This window comes from Dromiciops gliroides, chromosome 1, assembly GCF_019393635.1.
Source record: "Dromiciops gliroides isolate mDroGli1 chromosome 1, mDroGli1.pri, whole genome shotgun sequence".
Lineage (NCBI taxonomy): Eukaryota > Metazoa > Chordata > Mammalia > Microbiotheria > Microbiotheriidae > Dromiciops > Dromiciops gliroides.
The window spans coordinates 124,455,875-124,478,765 of NC_057861.1; the positions used below are offsets into that span (position 1 = coordinate 124,455,875).

General features: G+C 36.4%; 1 protein-coding gene across 1 annotated transcript in view; it reads left to right on the top strand.

Annotated features, from left to right (window-relative positions):
• Window positions 1-22,891, top strand: part of CSMD3 (CUB and Sushi multiple domains 3) — a 1,584,452-nt gene that overhangs the window by 1,063,946 nt on the left and 497,615 nt on the right. Inside the window, 3 exon segments of the mRNA XM_043974157.1 lie at window positions 415-602; window positions 2,963-3,151; window positions 15,534-15,650. Coding sequence (XP_043830092.1) covers window positions 415-602; window positions 2,963-3,151; window positions 15,534-15,650 — 494 coding nt within the window.

The following is a 22,891-nucleotide window of genomic DNA, read 5'->3' on the forward strand; positions in this document are numbered from 1 at the left end:
ATGTAAGGAAATAGGTATGAACAAGATAGATAAAGAGTAAATAGACCTTAGAAAGGAAGACTGGGGAATAAGGAATGGGGTTTGAGTACAATAAAGACCTTCTACAGGACATGGCATTAGAGCTAGTGACAGAAAAATGTTTACCAAAGAGAAGAAATACATACACAGTTTAAAAACATATTATAACACTGTATATGAAAACTACTTTTGACATTATTGACATAAACTTAAAAATAAATTAGGTAAATTTAAAACAGATAGATAAGTAAATAAATACATAGATATGTATGTATATATATATGATATAACATGTTAGAATTTTAAATTAGAAAGATTAAAAAATAGAAGTTAACATTATATATATGTTCTTTTCCCATTAGATGTATGTTCATATGTAAGTCTTTTGTATCTTAGATTTCAGACTGAACTAAACTATGATGTTTTGGAAGTTCATGATGGGCCAAATCTTCTATCACCTCTACTTGGATCTTACAATGGTACTCAAGTCCCCCAGTTTCTGTTTAGTAGCAGCAATTTCATCTACCTTCTATTTACAACAGACAACAGTCGTTCTAATAATGGATTCAAGATTCATTATGAAAGTAAGTACTCCACTAAATGCTGGCTTCGTTGTACACATTCCTTTTGCTTTGCATTCAATGTTACTATTCCATCATTGTAAATTTAATGGAATTTTATTCACAAACACTTGTGTATTCTTTAATGTCAAAATGGTGTTGGCTTACAAGATGTCCTCTATTGAATTCTCCTACGTATACACATTTCCTTCCAGGCTGTAGCTAATGTTTATTACAAGTGGTAGAAAATAACAAGAAATGACATAGTATCAAAATATAATTTAAAAGCTTTCATATATTTATATTGTGTATAGTTCAAAAAATCAGATAATAGAGAGCTAGAAGGCAACTTCAGACTAAGCAGTGAAGTAATGAACAATGTCTTACACATTTTTTGATTTACTTTTTAAAGTTCAGTCAACCTTATGAAACATCCTTTTATGTTTTACTTTCATTCACATGAAAAAGTAATATTTCTATTTAAAATATGCACCATTAGTATTCTCTAAAAATGACAGAAAATGACTAACATTTAAAAATAATCTAAATACATTAATAACCTGTCATAGAACAAACCTACCTGAACAAATAAGCCATGGAGCTCAAATAAAATGAGAGGAATTCAACTTTGAAGATTACAGGCCCGTGTTGATCAAAAATAAGAAATTTCTTATTTTTCCTTAAAACCACATTCTATTTCTATGTAGCTTTGAATATATGTATGTAAATATAGATTATACTATGTGTATAACAGTATTTTTCAGAGGGATATGATGACATATTTGACTTAATATAAATTGTAAACACATAGACCCCACCCTATCTTATATTCATATTTCCCATGCATAAGAGTGGGAAAGAAAACCATCTAGTACAATGTGTAATGACATGTAGTCATCTAGCCTTGGCTCAAAAACCTCTAATAAAAAGGATCTTGGGGGCAGCTAGGTGGCACAGTGGATAGAGCACTGGCCCTGGAGTCAGGAGTACCTGAGTTCAAATCCGGCCTCAGACACTTGAGACTTACTAGCTGTGTGACCCTGGGCAAGTCACTTAACCCCCATTGCCTCACTAAAAAAAAAAAAAGGATCTTGCTAACTTTTGAATTGACTCATTGTACTTTGGCATAGCACTAATGAGGAAAAGCCTACACTGGACAACGCAGTTTTCATCTATTGCTCCTCATTCTGCTCACAAAGGCCAAGAACCAAGGAAAGGCCTTCTGAAACCTCTTGTCAGTGTCAATAGTTAAACCTGGGTGTGAGTGTGAGGAGAGAATTTTTAGCACTTGAGTGAAGGCGGGTATGGCTCATTAGTGTGCATAAGTACCTAATACCTGGATGCTGAGAGATAGGAGCTGTAGACAACTTGCTCCCAGAACAAGCAAAAATATCATGGCTAGATTAGGACATGGGTCATTTTGGGATTGGACAAAGAGACTATAGGACATAAGAGAAATAGAAAGGCTGTATAAAGGAATTCTTAACCTTGGTGTCTGTGAACATTTTTAAAAATATATTTTGATAATAGTATTTCAATATAATTGGTTTGCTTTGGGGTAGGTATATTTTATTTTGTTCATTTTTTTCTGAGAAGGGGTTAATATGCTTCAACAGGCTTCCCAAAGGGCACATGAACAAAAAAAAAATTAAAATTCTGCTCTATAAAAATCGATGTTAAAATTTGTTTTTACATATATTTTGGAAAATAAAATTCTATTCAATAGATCAGAAAAAAGGACAGTCAGCACTCGAAGTTCAGCAAAACAGGGATTCGTTAGACATTGAAGAGACAGAATAACATGCAGAAGGAAGATATTGCAGCATGAGGAAATTTGGAGGTTTTCTCATCCTTAATGCTCTCTCCATTCTCAAATTTTAATGTATTTAGGGGCATCTAGGTGGCGCAGTGGATAGAGCACCGGCCCTGGAGTCAGGAGTACCTGAGTTCAAATATGGCCTCAGACACTTAACACTTACTAGCTGTGTGACCCTGGGCAAGTCACTTAACCCCAATTGCCTCCCCCCCAAAAAATTAATAAAATAATTTAAATAATTTACTTATCTGTTTTTATGTATCCCAACACTAGAAATTAAGCTGATAGAGGGTAGGGATTAATTTTCTTTTTTTTCTTTGTTTCCTCAGTGCTTAACACAGTGTCTTACATATAGTAAGCAGTTCATAAACATTGGTTCAGTTGAATTACTCTCAAAGTTAATCTCATGCCTTTGCTTTGGGATTTTTTTGGACTTCCTAATATAATATATTACTTGAATGTAATGGGAACTAATGTGAAAAGAATCAATAGCAGTATCACATGAGCAGATCATAGTACCTTTCCTCCATATGCATTGATATGAATATATATTTTGTTTATTTTCTAGGTGTTACAGTTAACACATATTCCTGTTTGGATCCTGGCATACCAGTACATGGACGGCGTTATGGTCATGATTTCTCCATAGGTTCCACTGTGTCATTTAGTTGTGATCCAGGATATAGATTAAGCCATGAAGAACCTCTTCTATGTGAAAAAAACCATTGGTGGAGTCATCCACTCCCAACTTGTGATGGTAAAAATGAATGAATTCATAATAAATACTCTCAAATTGTAACATCTCCCTGCTCCCCCTTAAAAATCACATTTAACTTACTTTGTATATATTTTGTATATATGGATATATTGTTTTTATAATATCAATCCTTTGAGGTCAAGGACCATTTTCATTCTGAATTTTAATCCCTAGCATTTAGCACAGTGCTCTGTATACAGTAGGCACTTAATAAATGCTTGTTGATTGACTAAATGGTGATGAGGGAATTAATATTTCATTTTATTAAGTTTAATATACTAAGAATAATTGTTAAAGAGTGAAGATTAATATAGTTTTAAATTGTCTATAAAAGGGGTAGCTAAGTTGTGCAGTGTGGTAGAGTGCTGGGCCTGAAGTCAGGAAGACTTACCTTCCTCAGTTCAAATCTGGCCTCAGATTCTTACTGTGTGACCCTGGGGATGTTACTTAGCCCTGTTTTCCTCAGTTCCTCCTTTGTAATATGAGCTAGAGAAAGAAATGGTAAACCACTCCAGTTTCTTTGCCAAGAAAACTCCAAATGGGGTCACAAAGAGTTGGAAATGACTGAACAGCAATAGCACTCTTAATTATTATAAATGTTAATATTGATGTAATGGTTCTTTATTTCTTCAATATTGTGTGATGTCATTAGTGGAAGTATTTTCTCTACCTGCACAGATGCCCTTTATTCTTCTCCTTCCATTCTAAGCCTTAATAAGTCAATCATCAGGCATTGCTGTGGCAAAAACCAAATGAACAAATAAATCATCACAGGATTGTAAACCTTCTGGAAGGAGAGTAATGAAAAAGAAAAAAAAAAAGTGCTATTTCTGACTAACAATTTTAACCTAGATCTAAACTGTGAAAAGTTCAAGGGTGTTTCCTTTTCTGGAATTAGCCAGACCATGCTTACTACTAAATATGCTGCTAATACTATAATTCTAAAAAAAACTCCATTATCTTTTTAACAGTGAATGAAATTAAGTTTCTTTCAGCTTCTATATCTCTTTATTCAATTTAGAGTCAATTTGGAGCCCATGGAGTGAATTGAGTTATGGATTAGTAATATGATTAGACTTGACCTTTAAGAAATACATTTTGACATATTTGTGGAGGTTAGATTGGAGAAAATAGAGACCTGATGCAGGCAGACCAATTCAATAATCCAGGGAAAAAAATAATAAGGGTCTGAAATAGGTGTGGTGTCTACCTGAATGGATAGAAGAGCACAGATGTGAAAAATTAAGGTAGAATTGACAAAATTTTCTAATTGATTGGAAACGTAGAGTGAAGGAGATTAAGGATACAAAGATGGCATCAATATTGTTAAAGGATCATGGTGCTCTCAAAAATAATAAGGAAGTTTGAAAGAGAGGTAGGTTTTGTGTAGTGATATTATAATGAAATCTATGATGCAAATGAGAACCCATCCATGTGTGCTGATTCTCTGTAACTGTCAAGGTCTTTTTGGACCCCAATTCTGCCATTTAGTATGTTAGCCATGTTTCTCTGAAAATTTAAAAAGAATATCATCTTTGCCTTCAATGAAGTCATTGATAAAAATTTCAGACAGAACAGAGCAATGGACAAAGCCCAAGAGCAGTCTACTAGAGGTTTTCCCTTGGGATGGCATTAATACATTAATCAACATTTTGGGGACCTGAAGCAATTAACCAGGCCTGAACCCAGCAATCCACATTTCTCCATGCTTTACACAAAATAATATGTATAAAACTGTCAGTCACTCAGTTGAAATTCAAAGATACACTAAACTACTTGTGACAAAATATGAGCACTGAGACAGACAGAGACTCTTGAGGTCATCTGGCCATAGATGCATAGTTTTAGAGCTAGAAAGATAACAGGAATGAAATATTCCAATTTATTCATTTAAATGATAAGATATTCAAAGCCATATAGTTTGTCCAAGGTAACACAAGCAATATGTGTCATTAAAACTGGGGTCATCTAATTCCAGATCAGTATTTTTTCCACTATAGCACATTACTTCTTGGTCCAACCCACACTTTAACAGGAAACCCCTTACCGGAGTGGTGTCAAAAAACAATACAGGTGGATGGCAATGACCCCCAACACTCCAATGTATGACCTGAACCAGATTAAAATGTAGTAGGGAGGGGGGGGCGGCTGGGTGGCGCAGTGGATGAAGCACCGGCCCTGGATTCAGGAGTACCTGAGTTCAAATCCGGCCTCAGACACTTGACACTTACCAGCTGTGTGACCCTGGGCAAGTCACTTAACCCCCATTGCCCTGCAAAAAAAAAAAATGTAGTAGGGAAGGGGCAGGTAGGTGGCACAGTAGATAAAGCACCAGCCCTGGATTCAGGAGGACCTGAGTTCAAATTTGACCTCAGACACTTGACACTTGCTACCTGTGTGACCCTGGGCAAGTCACTTAACCCAAATTGCCCTGAAAAAAATGTAATATGGAAATTTTTAGCAAAACAAATAAAGATACAATGGGGCATAGATAATATAATGTGTTTTCTAAGTCATTAAATCAAGGATCCTTATATACAGTTTAATTATATTTGAGTTTGAATTGTATCCATTTATATTTAAGTTTCAAGCTACCAGCTTATAGCACCTCAAACAAGTGATTATCTAGTCTTCACTTAGATAATTTCAGTCCTGGGTAGCTCTAAATTTTCCATGGTAGCACATTCCAATTTGGAACAGTTGTTATTATTTGGATGCTCTTCCTTAAATGATGCCTTCATTAGCTTCTTGCCACTTTCACTAGAGGTATGTAGGCTGCATAATGGTTAGAGTTTTGAAGCTGTAGTCAGGAGACTTGATTTCAACTTTGGCTTATGCCACATACTTACTTACTTGATGTGTGACCCCTGGGCAAGCCACTTAAATTTTGTCTACTTCAGTTCCTTCATCTGTAAAATAGGGATAATATTATCACCTACCTCATAGTGTTGTTAGGATAAAATGACATAAGATTTTTAAAACACTTTACAAAATTTAAAGCTTTATAAATGCTAGCTATTAGTTCACTATCTTCTATTTCAGATTATTTCATACTTCTACTCCCTCTAGTCAAGCAGAATAATTTTAATCTCTCTTCCTTGGGATAGTCCTTCAAGCACTTGAGCTGTCATCTCTTTTCTAGGGAAAAAAATTCCTGTTTCTCCAATTAAGTCTCATATAACATAATCTCCTGATCCTTCAACATCCCTGATGTGGTCATTTGTAACTGCTCTACTTTTTGAAATATGGCACCTGCAACTGAAAAATAAATCTCATGCTTGAAAATAGAAGAATACAGTGGGCTTATACCCTCTTTCCTTCTGGATATTAGATTTGTTTTAACGACGCCAAAGATCTCCCTAGTTTTTAAAAATTGTCATGTTATGCTATTTACTCATATTAAATTTGCAATCCACTAAAACCCCTAGCTCTTTTTCAGACAAATTCTATTATATAGTTATGACTCTTCTATCTCCTACTTTTTACATTGATTCTGGGGGACTAATGTGTAAGACATTCCGTGAGTATTATTTTTTATTTTATAAAATTCTATCTAGTATTCTTCCCTATCTGAACTATATCAATGTCAGTGACACTATATCAGTGTCAGTGATGGCTTTTTCCCCACTAAGTTTTATTTCATCTATATTTTTGACAAACACCCCACCTATGTCTTTGCTCAAGTCAAATAATAAATAATAATGACCCTATCGTGCCAAGGATAGATCCTTATTCTACTCTACTAGAAAATTATCTCCATATTTTCATAGATTTTGAGTAGAAAGGCATGATGAGTCAGTAAGTTCAACCTTGTCATTTTACAAATGAAGAAACTAAGGCAAACCAAGCTCACACATCTAATAAGTATTTGAGGCAGAATTTTATAGTTTATTTAGGTGCTAGGGTAAGGAAACCAAGAGAGAAGTCCTTGGACTTCTTCCCATGGGGAGAAGGCATTGCACAGAGGCATGGCTCTCTTAGTTACCTTTCTCCTTGAGTAGGAGACAGGCAGATACTTTTATAGAGGTGGTCCGATGGGGTGATCATCTGACTGTGGAAAGTTCTCTTATTGGGTCAGGGGTTGGAAGCAGCCTGGTGAGGGGCTATTGTTCTGTCCTTTCCTGCCACTTTGGCAGCAGCCATGCCTGATAGGATTATCTCCTCAAGGGGTGGGGGAGACTGGAATGAAGGGTGGTGGTCCTGGAGTTATCTCAGTACAGATCCCTGCTGCTTATCTTTTTAGGTGTGTCTGTCCTATGGTTTAGTTTCAAGGAGAAGGTTCCTTGAATTCCCCAGAAAACTTCTGAGGTACCCCAAGCCCATAACATTCCCCACTTTTCTTTATATAAGGAAAAGGGGTGAACATTCTTCTGTAACTGCTTCAAGCTGAGTGGGTTCAAAGAAATCACAGGGGGTGGGGTAGGAGGGGGAAGTGGGGAAGGCCTGGTCTGGAAACTGCAAGGAGATGTGAGGTCCAGTGAGTGAGAGGAGATGTATAGGCACCAGCTGTAGCTGCCATGAGGTTGAAGTCTTGAGCCTGGATGGAATAGACTAGCTAGTAAATGTCAAGTGTCTGAGGCCAGATTTGAACTCAGGTACTCCTGAATCCAGGGCCAGTGCTTTATCCACTGTGCCACCTAGCCGCCCCGAGTTTTAATCCTCCATTCGATGCTTACTAATTGTCAGGTCCCTTTTCCGAACCTCAGATTCCAGTGTGGTTAGGGGTTTTCAAAGGCTCAAAACACATCAAACTATATATTCCAGACTGTATAATTTTCCCATGGCTGAGAGTTGTCTAGCTTATTGGCACTCCCCCTATCCCCCAAAAATATAACTCATACTTACATAGCTTTTATGGTTTGTAAATTGAATTTTAAAAACTCTGTTGCAGGCAGCATGAGAGATGAAAAAATCAAGACTAAGGGAGCATGAGTCACCAGACTCTAAGTACTATGAATATCCCTCTCTACCAGAAGCTTTTAGCCTTTATTGTGTCATGGACCCCAGTGATAGTATGGAGAAGTCAACAAACCCCTTTTCAGAATAATACCTTTTAATAACTGAAGGAAATTTTAACTTTCAGTTAGAAGTTAGCAGAAATAAAAATATACTTTTCCCATCTAAGTTTACAGTCTTTTTGAAATCCATGGACTCCATATTAAGAACCAGTGCTCTTTACCATACTATGGCAATGAAATCAAATTTAGGTCTTTTCAGATTGTGTTTAAAGGGCTTTGGTAGCCACTTTCTTTCCATTTAGAAATACACACACATGTATCCACAGAAAAGTATAAATTCTTCAAAATGTCAGCACACAAAAAATAGTCTTGACATTTTCTACCATGCCATGTATTTACTTTTATGGAATTTTTGTACCAAAAATGTATATGTAGCAATTTAAATGTTTTATGGCTGCTTTGTACCATATGACATAAGTGATAGAAAAATATAGATCAAAGACTAACGGAAAAAAAACCCATGTTACTTTCACCTTATCTTATCATATCATAGTCCTAGAGTAGAAAGGATCCTTAGAGGTCATCAGTCCCCAAACCCTCCTTTTACAGATGAGGAAACTGAGGTACAGAGTCTAATTGGCTTTCTGCTGCTAACAACTGCCTAAGCATGAATTTGAAGCCAGAAATTAACTCTTAAGTCCAATACCCTTTCCATTACATCACACTGCCTCTTTTGATTTTATCATTTTGGGGAAAAAAAAAGTTTTGAAAATAGATTTGTTGACTTCTCCAAAGATACTCCTTAGTAATCATGGTATTCTACATATTTCCTTTCTCAGAACAACTGTCCTGGAAATGACCTTTGAATCTTTGAAAGAATGTGTCTTTCTTCAATTAAATGTACTTTTATGTATTATATTTCATATTCATTGTATTTAATGATGACTACAATGAAAATATTTAAATTCTTTTATATAGCATAATACTCACTTTCCACTTGAGTCATTTCACAAATTTTTATTGAGTGCATATTCAAGACAGTGTTCTCATTTATATAATATTTTCCATTTTATTCCATTCTTGATGTTGTTTTCAATTTAAAAATGATTAGATCCCTGTCTTCATAGAGTTTAAAACTTAGTAGGGAGGGGCAGCTAGATGGAGCAGTGGATAGAGCACCGGCCCTGGAGTCAGGAGTACCTGAGTTCAAATCCGGTCTCAGACACTTAACTGTGTGACCCTGGGCAAGTCACTTAACCCCAATTGCCTCACTAAAAAACAAACAAACAAAAAAAAAACTTTGTAGGGAGATAAAGCCCTTATACAGATAACTTCAATACAGGTTATAAAGTGCCCTATGAGAGCAACAAAGTGCTATCTTTGTGCAAGAAGGGAGAAATTACTTTCAGCTGGGGGGAGGGGGATGAAGAAAGGCTTCTTGGAGAAGGTACTATATTAGAGCTGGGAGGAGGGCTTTTCCTTTAATGTCATTTTTATGATAAATATAGGGATTCGTATGTTACAATGATTTAACTGTTTTAGGGAACTCCCTGATGAAGAAATGACCTTGACCTATCCAGGTAGTGAGTTTCTCTATAACTTTCAGTCTCAGAGAGTTGCCTGGGACCCTGAGAAGTTAAATAATTTGCCCAGAGCCACTTAGCCAGTTTATGACAGAGACAGCCTTGAACAATAGTCTTAATTGATCTGAAGCCAGGTCCCTGTTCATTACACCAAGCTGTCTCTCCAATTTTTCTGAATCATTATCAGAAATTCCAAATAATTCTGGTTGGTAATCTACTATATTGGGGAAATTTGGAATGTCAATTGGTCAATAAATTTGGTTAATTATGTTAATTGGCATCCTCATAAAAACTGCCTAGGACTCCTTCAAAGAGGAGGTGGCACATGAACTCAGTCTTCAAGGAAGACAAAAGATTCAGAAAGGCAGAGATAATGATGGAGAACATTCAAAGCATGGAGGACGACTCTAATAAATGTGCTTTAAAAAACCTTAAACATATTCTCAAATGGCTAAGATTTAAGAAGTCCTGAAATTTGACAAACAAACCTGTTAATCATTGAAATTTTTGTATCTCGGTAGCTCTCCAGCAACTTATTAATGCTAGACAACTGTGGGACACATCAGGCTAGGACTGAACAGGAGGAACCAAGACTAGAGCTGGTTGGTCCTATGGAGTGACCAAAATAGCACACATGCTGGAGATCCAGGCAGAGAATTTATAAAGTTCTTATATTGATTCGTTACACAATTACAGTGATTTCTATTATGGACATGATCTGAGGGTCTGTGTTCAAATGTTCAAGATGGTTAGAGGGGCAAGGCAAAAGTATGGTAAGTGTGCATAGGCCAAATGGGCAAAACCAGACTAGGAGTAATAAAATCATATTTTACAGCTGTTGAAAAGATCTTGGTGATCTTTTAATAGTTCAAATCCCTTGATTTCACTAACTGTCCCACAAAGTTTTTCCTCATATTTCTTGTTGGTGCCAAGCTATCTCCTTAATCCTCTTATAAATTTTGGTTTTCAGATATGGATAATCATATGTCCATGTCTAAATATTAAATTCCTTGAAGATAAGGATTATGTCTTGTCTCAATTATGCTTCTTCTCCTGGCTTAGAACAGTACTCTACAAAGGATTGTTTATTGCCTCTTATTATCAATAAAGAAATAAGCTCAGGAATGTTAAATGATGTTAATCAATAAATAAGTTCCTATGGTGTGCCAAAAACTGTGCTAAATGCTGGAGATACAAAAAGAGGCAAAAGAAAGTCTCTGACTCAAGGAGCTCAAAAGCTAATGAGGGAAACAAAAAGCAAAATATCTACAAAGTATACAGGAAAAAATAGAAAATAAAAGATTCAAGGCACTTGAATTAAGGAGGATTGAGAAAGGCTTCCTATAGAAGATGGGATTTTAGTTGTGATTTGAAGGAAGTCAGGAAACCCAGTAGGTGGGAATGAGGAGAGAGTGCATTCCAGGCATGGGAGACAATCAGAGATATTGTCTGATCCTGAGAGATGGAATATCTTGTTTGAGGAATAGCCAGGAGGCCAATGTCAGTGGATGTGGTGGGGAGTAAGATGTAAGAAGATTGGAAAGGTAAAGGGATAGTGTAGACTATGAAATGTTTTAAATGCCAAGGGATTTCATACTTACTGGAGTTTATTAGTGGGGTGGTGGTGGAGGGAAAAGAGGTGACAATTGTTGGATCCAACAGATTAGATATGGATGGTGAGAGATACTGAGGAGTCCAGAATGGCATCTAAGTTGCAAGCCTGAAGGACTGGGAGAATGGTGCTGCCCTCTACATTGAAAGGAAAGTTAAAGGGGGATAGTGTTGGGGGAAAAAGAATGAGTTCAGTTTTTTGGCATATTGAGCATATGATGTCTACTGAACCTCCAGTGGGAGATGTCAGCAGTTAGAAATGTGAGACTGGAGGTAAGGAGAGAGGTTAAGGCAGGAAAAGATGATTTGAGAAACATCAGTGTAGAGATGGCGATTAAATCCATGGAAGCTGATAGTGAGGATAGAGGGAGAAAAGAAAAAGGCCCAACTAAACTTAGAGGGTGTCACCTAGATGAGAATACAGCAAAGGAGCCCGAGAAAGAGCAGTCTCTAAGATAGGAGGAGAAATAGGAGAGAGTGGTGTTCCTAAAACCTAGAAAGAAGAGAGCACTAAGGAAAAGAGGGTGATCTGCAGTGTCAGAGGCTGCAAAGGCTGAAGAGAATAAGGATTGAGAAAAGGTCACTGGATTTGCCAAGTAAGAGATGATTGGTGACTTTGGAGAGTGGTTTCAGGGAAATGGCTGTCAGAAGTCAGAAGGTGTTCAAAAGGGAATGAGAAGGAAAGGGAAGTCATCTATTGTAAATGGCCTTTTTAAGGAGTTTGACCAAAAAGTGTAAAAGAACTATAGGAGAGTTAGCAGGTGTAGAAGGATCAAGTGAGAGATGTTTGAGCCTGGAGGAGACATGAACATGTTTATAGCCGGTAGAGAAGGAGGCAGTAGACAGGTTCTGCCTTGTTAGTGCCACTGCTGAGATCAGAACATAGATCTCATGATTCCTCATCCAGTGTGTTTTTTCCCCCACAATACTCTCTTTGTCACTACTATGTTTCTATTTTCTTATAAGATGTTAGAAAATAAGAAAGTTTTTTCTTTGTTTAGAATACATTGTGTGGAGTCATTGTTTAATGGTCTAACTTGGCCAGGAAAGCATAGAGATAAATCCCAAGAAGATAGACATGGGCCAGGATTCAATATTCAAAACACACACACACACACACACACACACACACACACAAAGAAGTACAGAATTGAGTTGTTATACTAAGAGATTATGAAATTGTCTCAAGATATAGAATAGGCAGACATATCTGCATAATGACATGAATGAGGTTTTACTGAGGCTGACTATCATCTTCCCTGCTCTACAAGAGCCTTCTTATCAAAGGCATATAAGGGCAAGCAGATTGATAATACATCCCCCTAATGGATCATGATTTTGCAAGACCTAATTTTTACAGCAAGCATCTAGGTCCTTTGGAGGAGCCTTCATAATTCTAAGACTGTTAGAGACGTCATCAAAATCTGCCAAGGCATGGATTATATATAAACAAAGTATTTACGTTGTCATTCTCTTGCTTTGACATTGAGTCTAATTGTTTTGTTTTGTTTTCTCTGTTCAACTTAATGCTGAGAATTTGTATCAGAGAATATTTTAACCTCTTGCTGATTGGTACACTGTTGAATAATACAGCTCTTGTTATGATTTGTTTATTTACTCTGCCATTACTGAAGTTTCTAAATGCATTATCAGAGCATAGATGAATATGGGAACCTTTGAAAAAGGAATCTAGTTTGAATAACAGATTTTTTTTCCTTTCATAATTAAGAAAAATTCCTCCTGTGGTAGAGCCCTGTGCATAAGAGAGGTCTTTGACTAATTGAGCACAGTCTCCTTATTTTTGTCACTGCTCTAGCTGCTTTTTTTTTTCAACTAAGGATTTGCCATCAGAACAAGTACAAGATGAAGTGTTACAAACATCTTGTTCTCAGTAGGTTTCTCAGCTCCCAGTATAATATAGCTTATTTATTTACTAACTTCAGGAGCCAAAATTCTTACTATTTCCTGGAGTGCAGGATTTGTTTAAAAGTTATTATAAAAGGATGCCAATCATAACATAAAAGAGGATGACTAGATAATCCCTTTTCAGCACCTGCATCTCACTAAAATGGATACCTTTCCTTATGAGTGAGAAAAGTCCTCCCCTGAAATGACTTAATTCTTAGTAGTCATATGTCGTTTTTTTTACTATCTTGAGAAAATATCTAATTATTTTAAAAACTACTTTTTCAACTATCTATTTAATGAAAGGAAGGGAAGGGGGAAGGCAATTAACATTTCTATATTGACTACTGTATACTAGGCACTGTGTGCTAAGCACTTTCTTTTTTTTTTTTTTTTTAAGTGAGGCAATTGGGGTCAAGTGACTTGCCCAAGGTCACACAGCTAGTAAGTGTTAAGTGTCTGAGGCCAGATTTGAACTCAGGTACTCCTGACTCCAGGGCCGGTGCTCTATCCACTGCACCACCTAGCTATCCCTAAGCACTTTCAAAAATCTCTCATCTGATCCTCAAAATAGCCCTGCAAAGATACTATTATTATCTCTGTTTTAGAGTAAGGGAAACTGAAACAATCAGATGTTACATGCCCTGCCCAACTTAAGCAACTAGTAAGGGTCTGAGACTGGATTTGAACTCTGGACTTCCTGACTTCAGGTTTAGCACTCTATCGACAGTGTTACCAGCTGTCCTCACAAATATATATTATACAATTATATCATATTATATGCATAAAATACACATTTTAAAAAATCTATGATTTCATTGCTTGGATAATTCCTCTGCCAATATAAGTCAAAACTTCTCTTTGTCATAAAAATGGCCTTCATGATTTGCCATTGGAGGAAAATGTCTTCTATGGCTGAACCTTACCTTGTGTATGTGAATTCTTTTCCCCACTTTTTAGGGATGACATTAGCCAGATGCTAAATATCATCTCTGGTCCTATGCTTGAAGATGTTCTATCCTAATAAGGGCTTGGCAGAGCTTGTGCTCTCTAAGTATAGACCTTGAGAACGATGTGTGACAATGGGCAAGTCACTTAATTTTTATTTGCTTCAGCTTCCTCAACTGGGAGTAATAATAGTGTCTACCTCCCAGGGTTGCTGTGAGGATAGAATGAGATAATTGTTAAGTGCTTAGAACAGTACCTGGACCAAAGTAAGTACTATATAAATGCTATATAATGTTATGTTATCTGTCTGTCAGTCTGTTATTTATTTATTCAGTTGCCTCCATATCATATGGAGTTGGCAGAGGAGGGTATTTAATGGAAGAGATACATATATAGGCACGCCCATGAATACAGCTATTTATATATATTCTTTACAAATCTATGTTATGTGGGCGCTACTAATAGAAAAATGTTTCAAAAGAAAACATCAACTATGTAATTTGGGGATTTTTGTTAAAGCAGTTTAAGTCAGAAGAGAAGGAACACCCAGGAGACAATTCTTTCTGCCTCTACAGATGATGAAGAAAGGGAAGAGAGAAGAGATTTTTAATGACTACACCATAAGTCTCTTCTATAAACTTCCCTTATATCATTACCACTTGTGTTCTTTCCTTTAGTTTGCATCCCTCGTAGTCATTGGGCTGTGGCCCTTCTAATCCAGAACTTCAGGCTTTTTAGCCAGCACAGCTTTGCTATGTGCCTCTCATTTAACTTATATCAAATATACTTTAATTTTATTTTTTAATATTTAAAAATTAGATTTCATAGATTTTATGCCTTGGTAGAATACTTAGATCTTATAGTGGTCACTTTTCAAAAGAAATGTAGAAATAGATATTGTAATGATTTGGTGTTCTTAATGAAAATTCACAAAGAATGACATTCCTTTAGGACTCTACAATGAACAATTTGGTATCATTAACAATTCATTTTCTTAATACTTGATAACAAGGGCTGCTCAACAATTAATTAGTCATGTTTAATTTCTAGGAATTTATGCAAATGTAACATATAATTAAAAACATCTGAGCTAAGCAAATCATTAAAATTCTGATATAAAATGTTGAGTCTTACTCTCAGGTTTTCATTTAACCCTCATAGGCAACAATTTACCATTTAATGCATTATTGCTACAGTAGACTGAATGATTTGTTGGATTGTGAGAGCTTGTGCATATACCAAGGATTAACAGGAAGTAGCTTAGCCATGAGAGTCTGGTTCATTATATTTTGATAGAGATAAGAGATTTTCTCAGCCTTTGCATCATCTGTAGCTATAACAAGACTGATCATATGCCTGTATTTGTTTTATTCTCAGCATTATGCGGAGGTGATGTTCGAGGGCCTAGTGGAACAATCTTATCCCCTGGTTACCCTGAATTCTATCCAAATTCCTTGAATTGTACATGGACTGTAGATGTCACCCATGGAAAAGGTAATATATTTCATGTAAAAATGATTTGGTTAGCTTGTGTAATTTTTATGGCATCAGCTCTTGTTCCATTATATCAAGTATAATGTTAATTCCCCAAGTAAAAAAAAAAAAGTTAGCATTGAAATTTGTACACAGAATTTAGTTTATGGGACTACAGCTAAGAATCAGGTTAATAGGCAGAATTCTCAATCAGAGGCTTACTTGTTTTGGATCAGAATATTGACATAATTGAGGTTTGCTGTCTTCTGATACTTAAACATATTCTGATTCCATCATCCCTATCTCCTGTTATGTTTAAAATCTCTTATGACTAAAAATCCAATGTGTGATTGCCTTAAATTAGAAGCTTTAGCAACAGTCTTTAGGCATTAAGCATTTATTAAAGCATACCAGGTATTAGTAAAAAGAGAACACATGGAGTTAGGAGATATGTCTACTCTGCCTGCCCTAGCCACCACAAGCCGGTTCCCGAATGAAAAGAGGCTAATCCTCTATGTGTTCCAATCAAAGTTTCCTGTGGGACTAGAAGAGGGGAGGTCCCCACACACAGCTCCAATCTAATTGACTGATCCATTGATTGACATGACTTATAGGTGGTCTATGAATAGATGTAACTTCCAGATTCCAGGCAGCTTCCAGACACTAGTCACATGCTTTCTTTTCAGGGGTCTATTGCCCTGGTTCTCACAATGTCTTTTTCAGCAGGGGGTGGCACCCTGATTCTCACACTCCCCCAATTTTTTGCCCACTCTGAAAGTGGCTGAGACTAGGTTGGACAAAATAGGCTGCCATAACTTGTCTCTGGCTTCCTGATCTGGCCAGTTCCTTTCAAAGAACACACATCAAACACTTAGAAATTAATACATTTTGACTTCACAAACTCCACTCTCAAACTCGGCCACTGGGGCTTGGGCATATCTTCCCATCTTCTCATCCTTAAAAAGCCCAATCAGACTTGATTCTACCTCTATTTTTTCCCCAAAGAGGAGATTTCTATAATACTTCCTCCCAAAGTCAGCTTAAGAGGAAATCAGATGTAACTTATCCCTCTTCAAAGTAAAATCTCTAGAATCCATTTTTCTTGAAAATAGGGATTGTTTTCCATCATTGAATGTGTATCATGAGTGACTAACATGGTATCCATCACCCAGAATGGCTCAATAAATTCTTGTAGAAAGGTTGATTAAGTAGTTGATTGAATTTCATTAGACCATAGCTTCAACTTGGCTTCCAGAAAATTCATTTAAGGAAATTTCCTATCAAGAGCCCAAAGAGCTTCTTCAGTGGAGAGTCAATTGAATAGCTGATAACTCTCTGTTTATGTAACACTCTCATAAAATACTATGAATTGAATCAATGTACCGATATCCAAGAACTATAGATATGGGTATCAATATCCTCAATTGTGATTCTTCTGAATAACTTCTATCTATTCATTGTCAGAGCCATTTAGACCCTAAAATCACTGTATAAAACACAAAGCATCAGAGTAGGACTTTGGCAAACAATGCACACATACACATATGTATACATACACACATACATTCACACCATATGTACATAATTAATATTTTGATTTGAACCACTGCTAATATCTTTATTTTTGGGGAAGTGGGAAGTCGTGACTTGTAATCACACATTTACTGGAAACTCTACTTGTAGAAACTTCATCCACCAAAACAAAGGGACATTTTCCTACAACTTATAGTTTTATATAGTTGCCTTGAACACTGAATAGTTCAGAGACTGCAAGTGTTCACACAGCCAGTATATATTAAAAATGAACTTGAACCCAGGCTTCCTGACTCAAGGGCTGTCTCTCATCTACTCTACTTTGATAATTTTCCTACATTATTTTTTTTTTAAATTATCTTAATCTATTTGGCATTTTATACTTACCCCCCAGTTAAATTGTAGCCTCCTGAAATACAAGAAGAGTCTTCTATTACTTTAGTATCTTTTTCTTCAATCTCTGCTATCTCACCCATCCCTCCTAACTTCTTTCTGATTGCTGTGCATGATAGAATCCAAATAAATACTTACAGAATAAATGAAAGAATGTCCCTTATGTTGTGTCTACAAAAAGAAAATAACCAAAGCTTCTGTCTTTCCATTCAAACTGAAAAATTCAGCAATAAAATGAGTCAGTATGATTTTTTGATAAGTCTAATAGTTATTTTTTAAACCCAGAAAAATGTTACAAATGTGTAGAGAGAAAAATTCCACAGCATGAATAATGTAATTACATATTCATTATGAAATTATATATTTATAATATAATATCAGTGTTACAAACAGCAAATTAACCAAGTAAAAGAAAACAGTTTCTGAAATGTAAGAGAACTATGAATGCTAATTCCATAGAAAGTAGTTCTTTATAAAGGAACAGTAGCTTTTATTTAGCTTGTAATAATAGGTATCACATTTAATTTACATGTGTAACTTTTGCATGGAGTACTTACTGATTTTGCTATCAGAGATTCTAAAAAAGGAGTTATAAAAAAGGGAAGGTATTTCTCTTTGTTATAATGGAATTATGTTTTCCGCTTTGCTTAGAAGCAGAATTGCAAAATCTGAGTTGAAAGGGACCTTGCAGGTTACCTAGATATGAAAATCTTCTTGATAGATTCATAGATAATGAGATCATGAATTTGGCACAGCAATTAACCTTATAGGGCATCTAGTCTTACCATCTCATTTTGTAGATGAAGAAACAGAAACTCAGAGAAATTAAGTTATTTGCCGAAGGTAACAGTGTTAGTAACTAACAGAACATGGATTTAAGCGCAGGTTCTCTGACTCCACATCCAGCTCTCTTTCCTCTGAACCTTTCTTGCTACCCTTCATCCCACTGGCACTCATTGTGCTGTTAGGGCCAACAGGAAAAGTCAAATATTCATCCATCTGACATCTCCAGATACTTGCAGATAGCTATCAGGTTCTCCCTAAGTCTTTTCTTCTTCAGGCTATCCATTCCCAATTAATTTAACAAGTCCTTATTTGGTATATTCTCAGGGTTTTTACTATCTTTCTTTCCCTCCTCTAGATTATTTTCAGTTTATTGATGTCTTTTATAAAATGAGATTCTTGTAACTGAACAAAACACTCCAGATGTTATCTAACAAAACATAGTAAAGTGATACTATAACCTTCCTCATACTGGTCACTCTCTCTTTTAATACAGTTGCAAAACAGCACCACCACCATAATCATCATCATCATCAACAACAAATAACATTTATACAACACTTTAAGATTTTAATATGCCTTATAAATGTCTTATCATTTGATTCTCACAACAGTTTGGGGTGGTAGGTGCTATCATTAGACCCATTTTAGAGAAGATAAAACTCCAACAGGAATTAAATAGTTTGCCCAGGGCCACATAGCTAGCAAGTTTCTGAGTCTGTATTTGAATTTAGAACTCTACTTATTGTGCCACTAAGCTGCTGTTAGACTATGTTCATTTTGTTGGTTGCCATACCAAACTGTTAAATATGTAGTGCATTAAAAAGCCTTAGATAATCACAGAACTGTGGTATTATACAGTTAGAAGAGGCCTCAGAATCACTAAGTCCAAGTTACCTTTAAAATTCATTCCTATTATAACATACTTGACAGATATCACATGGTCACTGCTTGAAGATTTTCAACGAAGGGTCAACTCTCCACATCCCAAGGCAGCCTACTCCAATTTCCATAAACTGGGATTGTTAGGAAATTGTTTGTGTTTTTTTCTTAAATCAAGCCTAAATTTTCCTTTTGAAGCCTCCACTTATTCATTTTAGCTCTGCCCTCAATAGCCAAAGAAAATACGTCTAATCACTCTTCCATGAGCCAACCCTTCAAATACCTAAAGACAATTATAATGTCCTACCTGAGTCTTCTTTTTCTTTAGGCTAAATGTCCCTTTTTTACCCAAGGTGAACTCCATATGACATGGACTTAAAGCCTATTATCATACTGGTTGCCCTCCTCCAGACATTTCATCTTATTAATGTTCTTTTCAAACTGTGGCAACCCACAATTGAATGAAATACTCCCACTGTAGTATAACTGGAAATATGACTTCCCTATTCTTGGAAGCTATGTCTTTCTTACTGAAAGCAAAGATCCCATTAATATTTTTGGTTGGTACATTGTCCTACTGACCATATTGAATTTGTAGCCCACTAACACTAGATCTTTATTAGTGGGATTATTGTCTAACCATGCCTGAAACATCTTGGATTGGGAGGGTGATTTTTTTTAAATGAAGTTTAAGATTTTATCTTATTTCTATTAAATATCATCTCATGAAATTTGGTTCAGAATTCATCTAAGATTGTTTTCAATTCTAATTCTGCCTTAAACTGTGTTAAATATCCCTCTTGACTTTGTGTCATCTGCAAATTGGAGAAGCATGGCTTAGGTTTCTTTGTCAAAGTTATAGATTAAAAAAATCTTAGTAGCAGAGCCAAGATGGTGGAGGAAAGGCAGTGACTTGCCTGAGCTCTCCCCAAGACCCCTCCAAATACCTTCAAATAATGACGTAAGACAATTCCTGGAGCAGCAGAACTCAGCCAAAATAATTTTCCAGCCAAAAACAACTTAGAAGGTCAGCAGGAAAGGTCTATTATAACAGGGTGAAAGTGGAGCACAAGCAAGTGCAGGCCTTGCCAGTGCAGACCCATGCCCAACACAGATCCAGCACCAGTCCCAGCAAACCAGGAACAGGCCTTGGGAGCCTCTGAAGCAGCTGCAGCAATAACTGTTTTGGGAACACAACTCACAGATGGTAAGGGTGTCAAACAATTGACCAGAGGGAGACTGCAGGGATCTCTTTGCCAGTGCTGAAGCAAGACTCTGTTGTTTTGCTCATAATCAGATCCACATCATAGTCTTGAGTGGCAGTCCCAGGTGGGGGAAGAGCACAAGCACACCAGAGCTTGCAGTCACAGTAGAACAGGATTCTGTTCTTGGTTCCAGGGCAGAAGAGCAGGCCTGTGGTTGCTTGCAGACCAGAGCACAGGCCAAGAGGGTAGTAAACATATCTCTTCTTAAATCATACCACCTTGGAAGAACTAAAAACTCACAAATTCCTAGAAGTATCTCTGAAAACAACTGCACAAATCCCCTGAAGCTTGGGGACAGTACACCCTCTGCCCTTGAAGCAGTACCCAAGTTTAACAAAGAGTTAAAAGTCAAGCAATAGGCTGGGAAAATGAGCAAACAGAAAAAAATGCTGACCCTAGAAAGTTTATATGGTGACAAGGAAGATCAAAACACACCCTCAGAAGAAAATAACAAAGTCAAAGCTCCTATATCCAAAGCTTCCAAGAAAAACATGAATTGGTCTTAGGCCATAGAAGTACTCAAAAAGGACTTTAACAATAAAATAAGAGAGGTAGAGGAAAAAAAGGAAAGAGAAATAAGAGTGATGCAAGAAAATCATGAAAAAGAAGTCAACAGCTTGGTAAAGGAGACAAAAAAATACTGAAGAGAATAACATCTTAAAAAACAGACTAGGCCAAATGGTAAAAGAGGTATAGAAAGCCAATGAGGAAAAGAATGCCTTGAAAAGCTGAATTGGTCAAATGGAAAAGGAGGTACAAAAGCTCTCTGAAGAAAACAATAAAGCAAAACCAAAAACATGCAAAAATAGAAGGCAATGTGAAATATCTCATTGGAAAAACAACTCATCTGGAAAATAGATCTAGGAGAGATAATTTCAAAATTATTGGACTACCTGAAAGCAATGATCAAAAAAGGTCCTAGATATAATCTTCCAAAAATTGTCAGGGAAAATTGCCCTGATATTCTAGAACCAGAAGGTAAAATAGAAACTGAAAGAATCCACTGAACACCTCCTGAAAGAGTTCCTAAAATGAAGACTTCCAGGAATATTATAGCCAAATTTGAGAGCTCCTAGGTCAAGGAGAAAATATTGCAAGGAGCCAGAAAGAAACAATTCAAGTACTGTGGAACCACAGTCAGAATAACATAAGATTTAGCAACTTCTACATTAAAGGATAGGAGGGCTTGGAACATGATATTCTGGAGGGCAAAGGAACTGCGATTATAACCAAAAATTACCTACCTAGTAAAACTGAGTATAATCTTTCAGGGGAAAATGGGAATTCAATGAAAAGGAGGACTTTCTGGCATTCTTGGTGAAAAGACCTGAGCTGAACAGAAAATTTGACTTTCAAATACAAGACTCTAGAGAAGCATAAAAAAGTATATAGGAAAAAGACATCATAAGGGATATTAAAAGGTTAAATTGTTTATGTTCCTACATGGGAAGATGATGCTTGTAACTCATAAGAACTTTCTCATTATTAGGGCAGCTGGATGGAGCATATTTAGATAGAGGGCACAGGTGTGAGTTGAATATGAAGGGATTATATCTTTAAAAAATAAAATTAGGGGGTGAGAGAGGAATGAACTGGGAGAAAGGGAAAGGGGGAGGTGAAATGGGGCAAAGTATCTCACATAAAAGAAACAAGAAAAACTTATCCAGTGGAGGGGAAGATGGGGGAGGTGCTAAGGAGTGAGTGAACCTTACTCTCATCAGAGCTGGCTGAAAGAGAATAATATACCCACTCAATTGGGTATAGAAATCGGTACCCTGCAGGGAAGTATGAGGGGAAAGGGATAAGGGGGGAGAGATGATAGAAGGGAGGGAAGATTGGGGGAAGTGTCAGTCAGAAACAAAACACCTTTGAGGAGGGAAAGGGTGAAAGGTGATAGAGTAAATGACATGGAGATGGAGTAGGGGAGAGGGAAATTCAGTTAGCTGAATGCAGATTGAAGCATATTTTTTTTAGTTTCTTTTTCTTACATTTTTTGTCTGTTTTCTTTCACAACCTGACTAATGTGTAAATGTTTTGCATGACTACACATGTATAACTTATATTGAATTGCTTGTGTTCTTAAGAGTGGGGGGTGGACAGGGAGGGAGGAAGAGAATTTGGAACACAGTTCTTAAAATGGATGTTAAAATTGTTTTTACATGTAATTGAGGGAAAATAAAATTCAATAAAGACCTAAAAAGAAAAAAATCTTAAATAACATAAGACAATGAACTGATTACTGAGATCTCCACTGGAAATCTACTTCCAAACTGATATCAAACCACTGTTCACTACTCTTTGAGTCTAGCATTTCAGCCAGTTTTTAAAGCACTTAATTATACTGTCCCATATTTTCCACAAGAAAACATACTACTTAGTGAAATTTTTTCTAATATCTCATTCAAG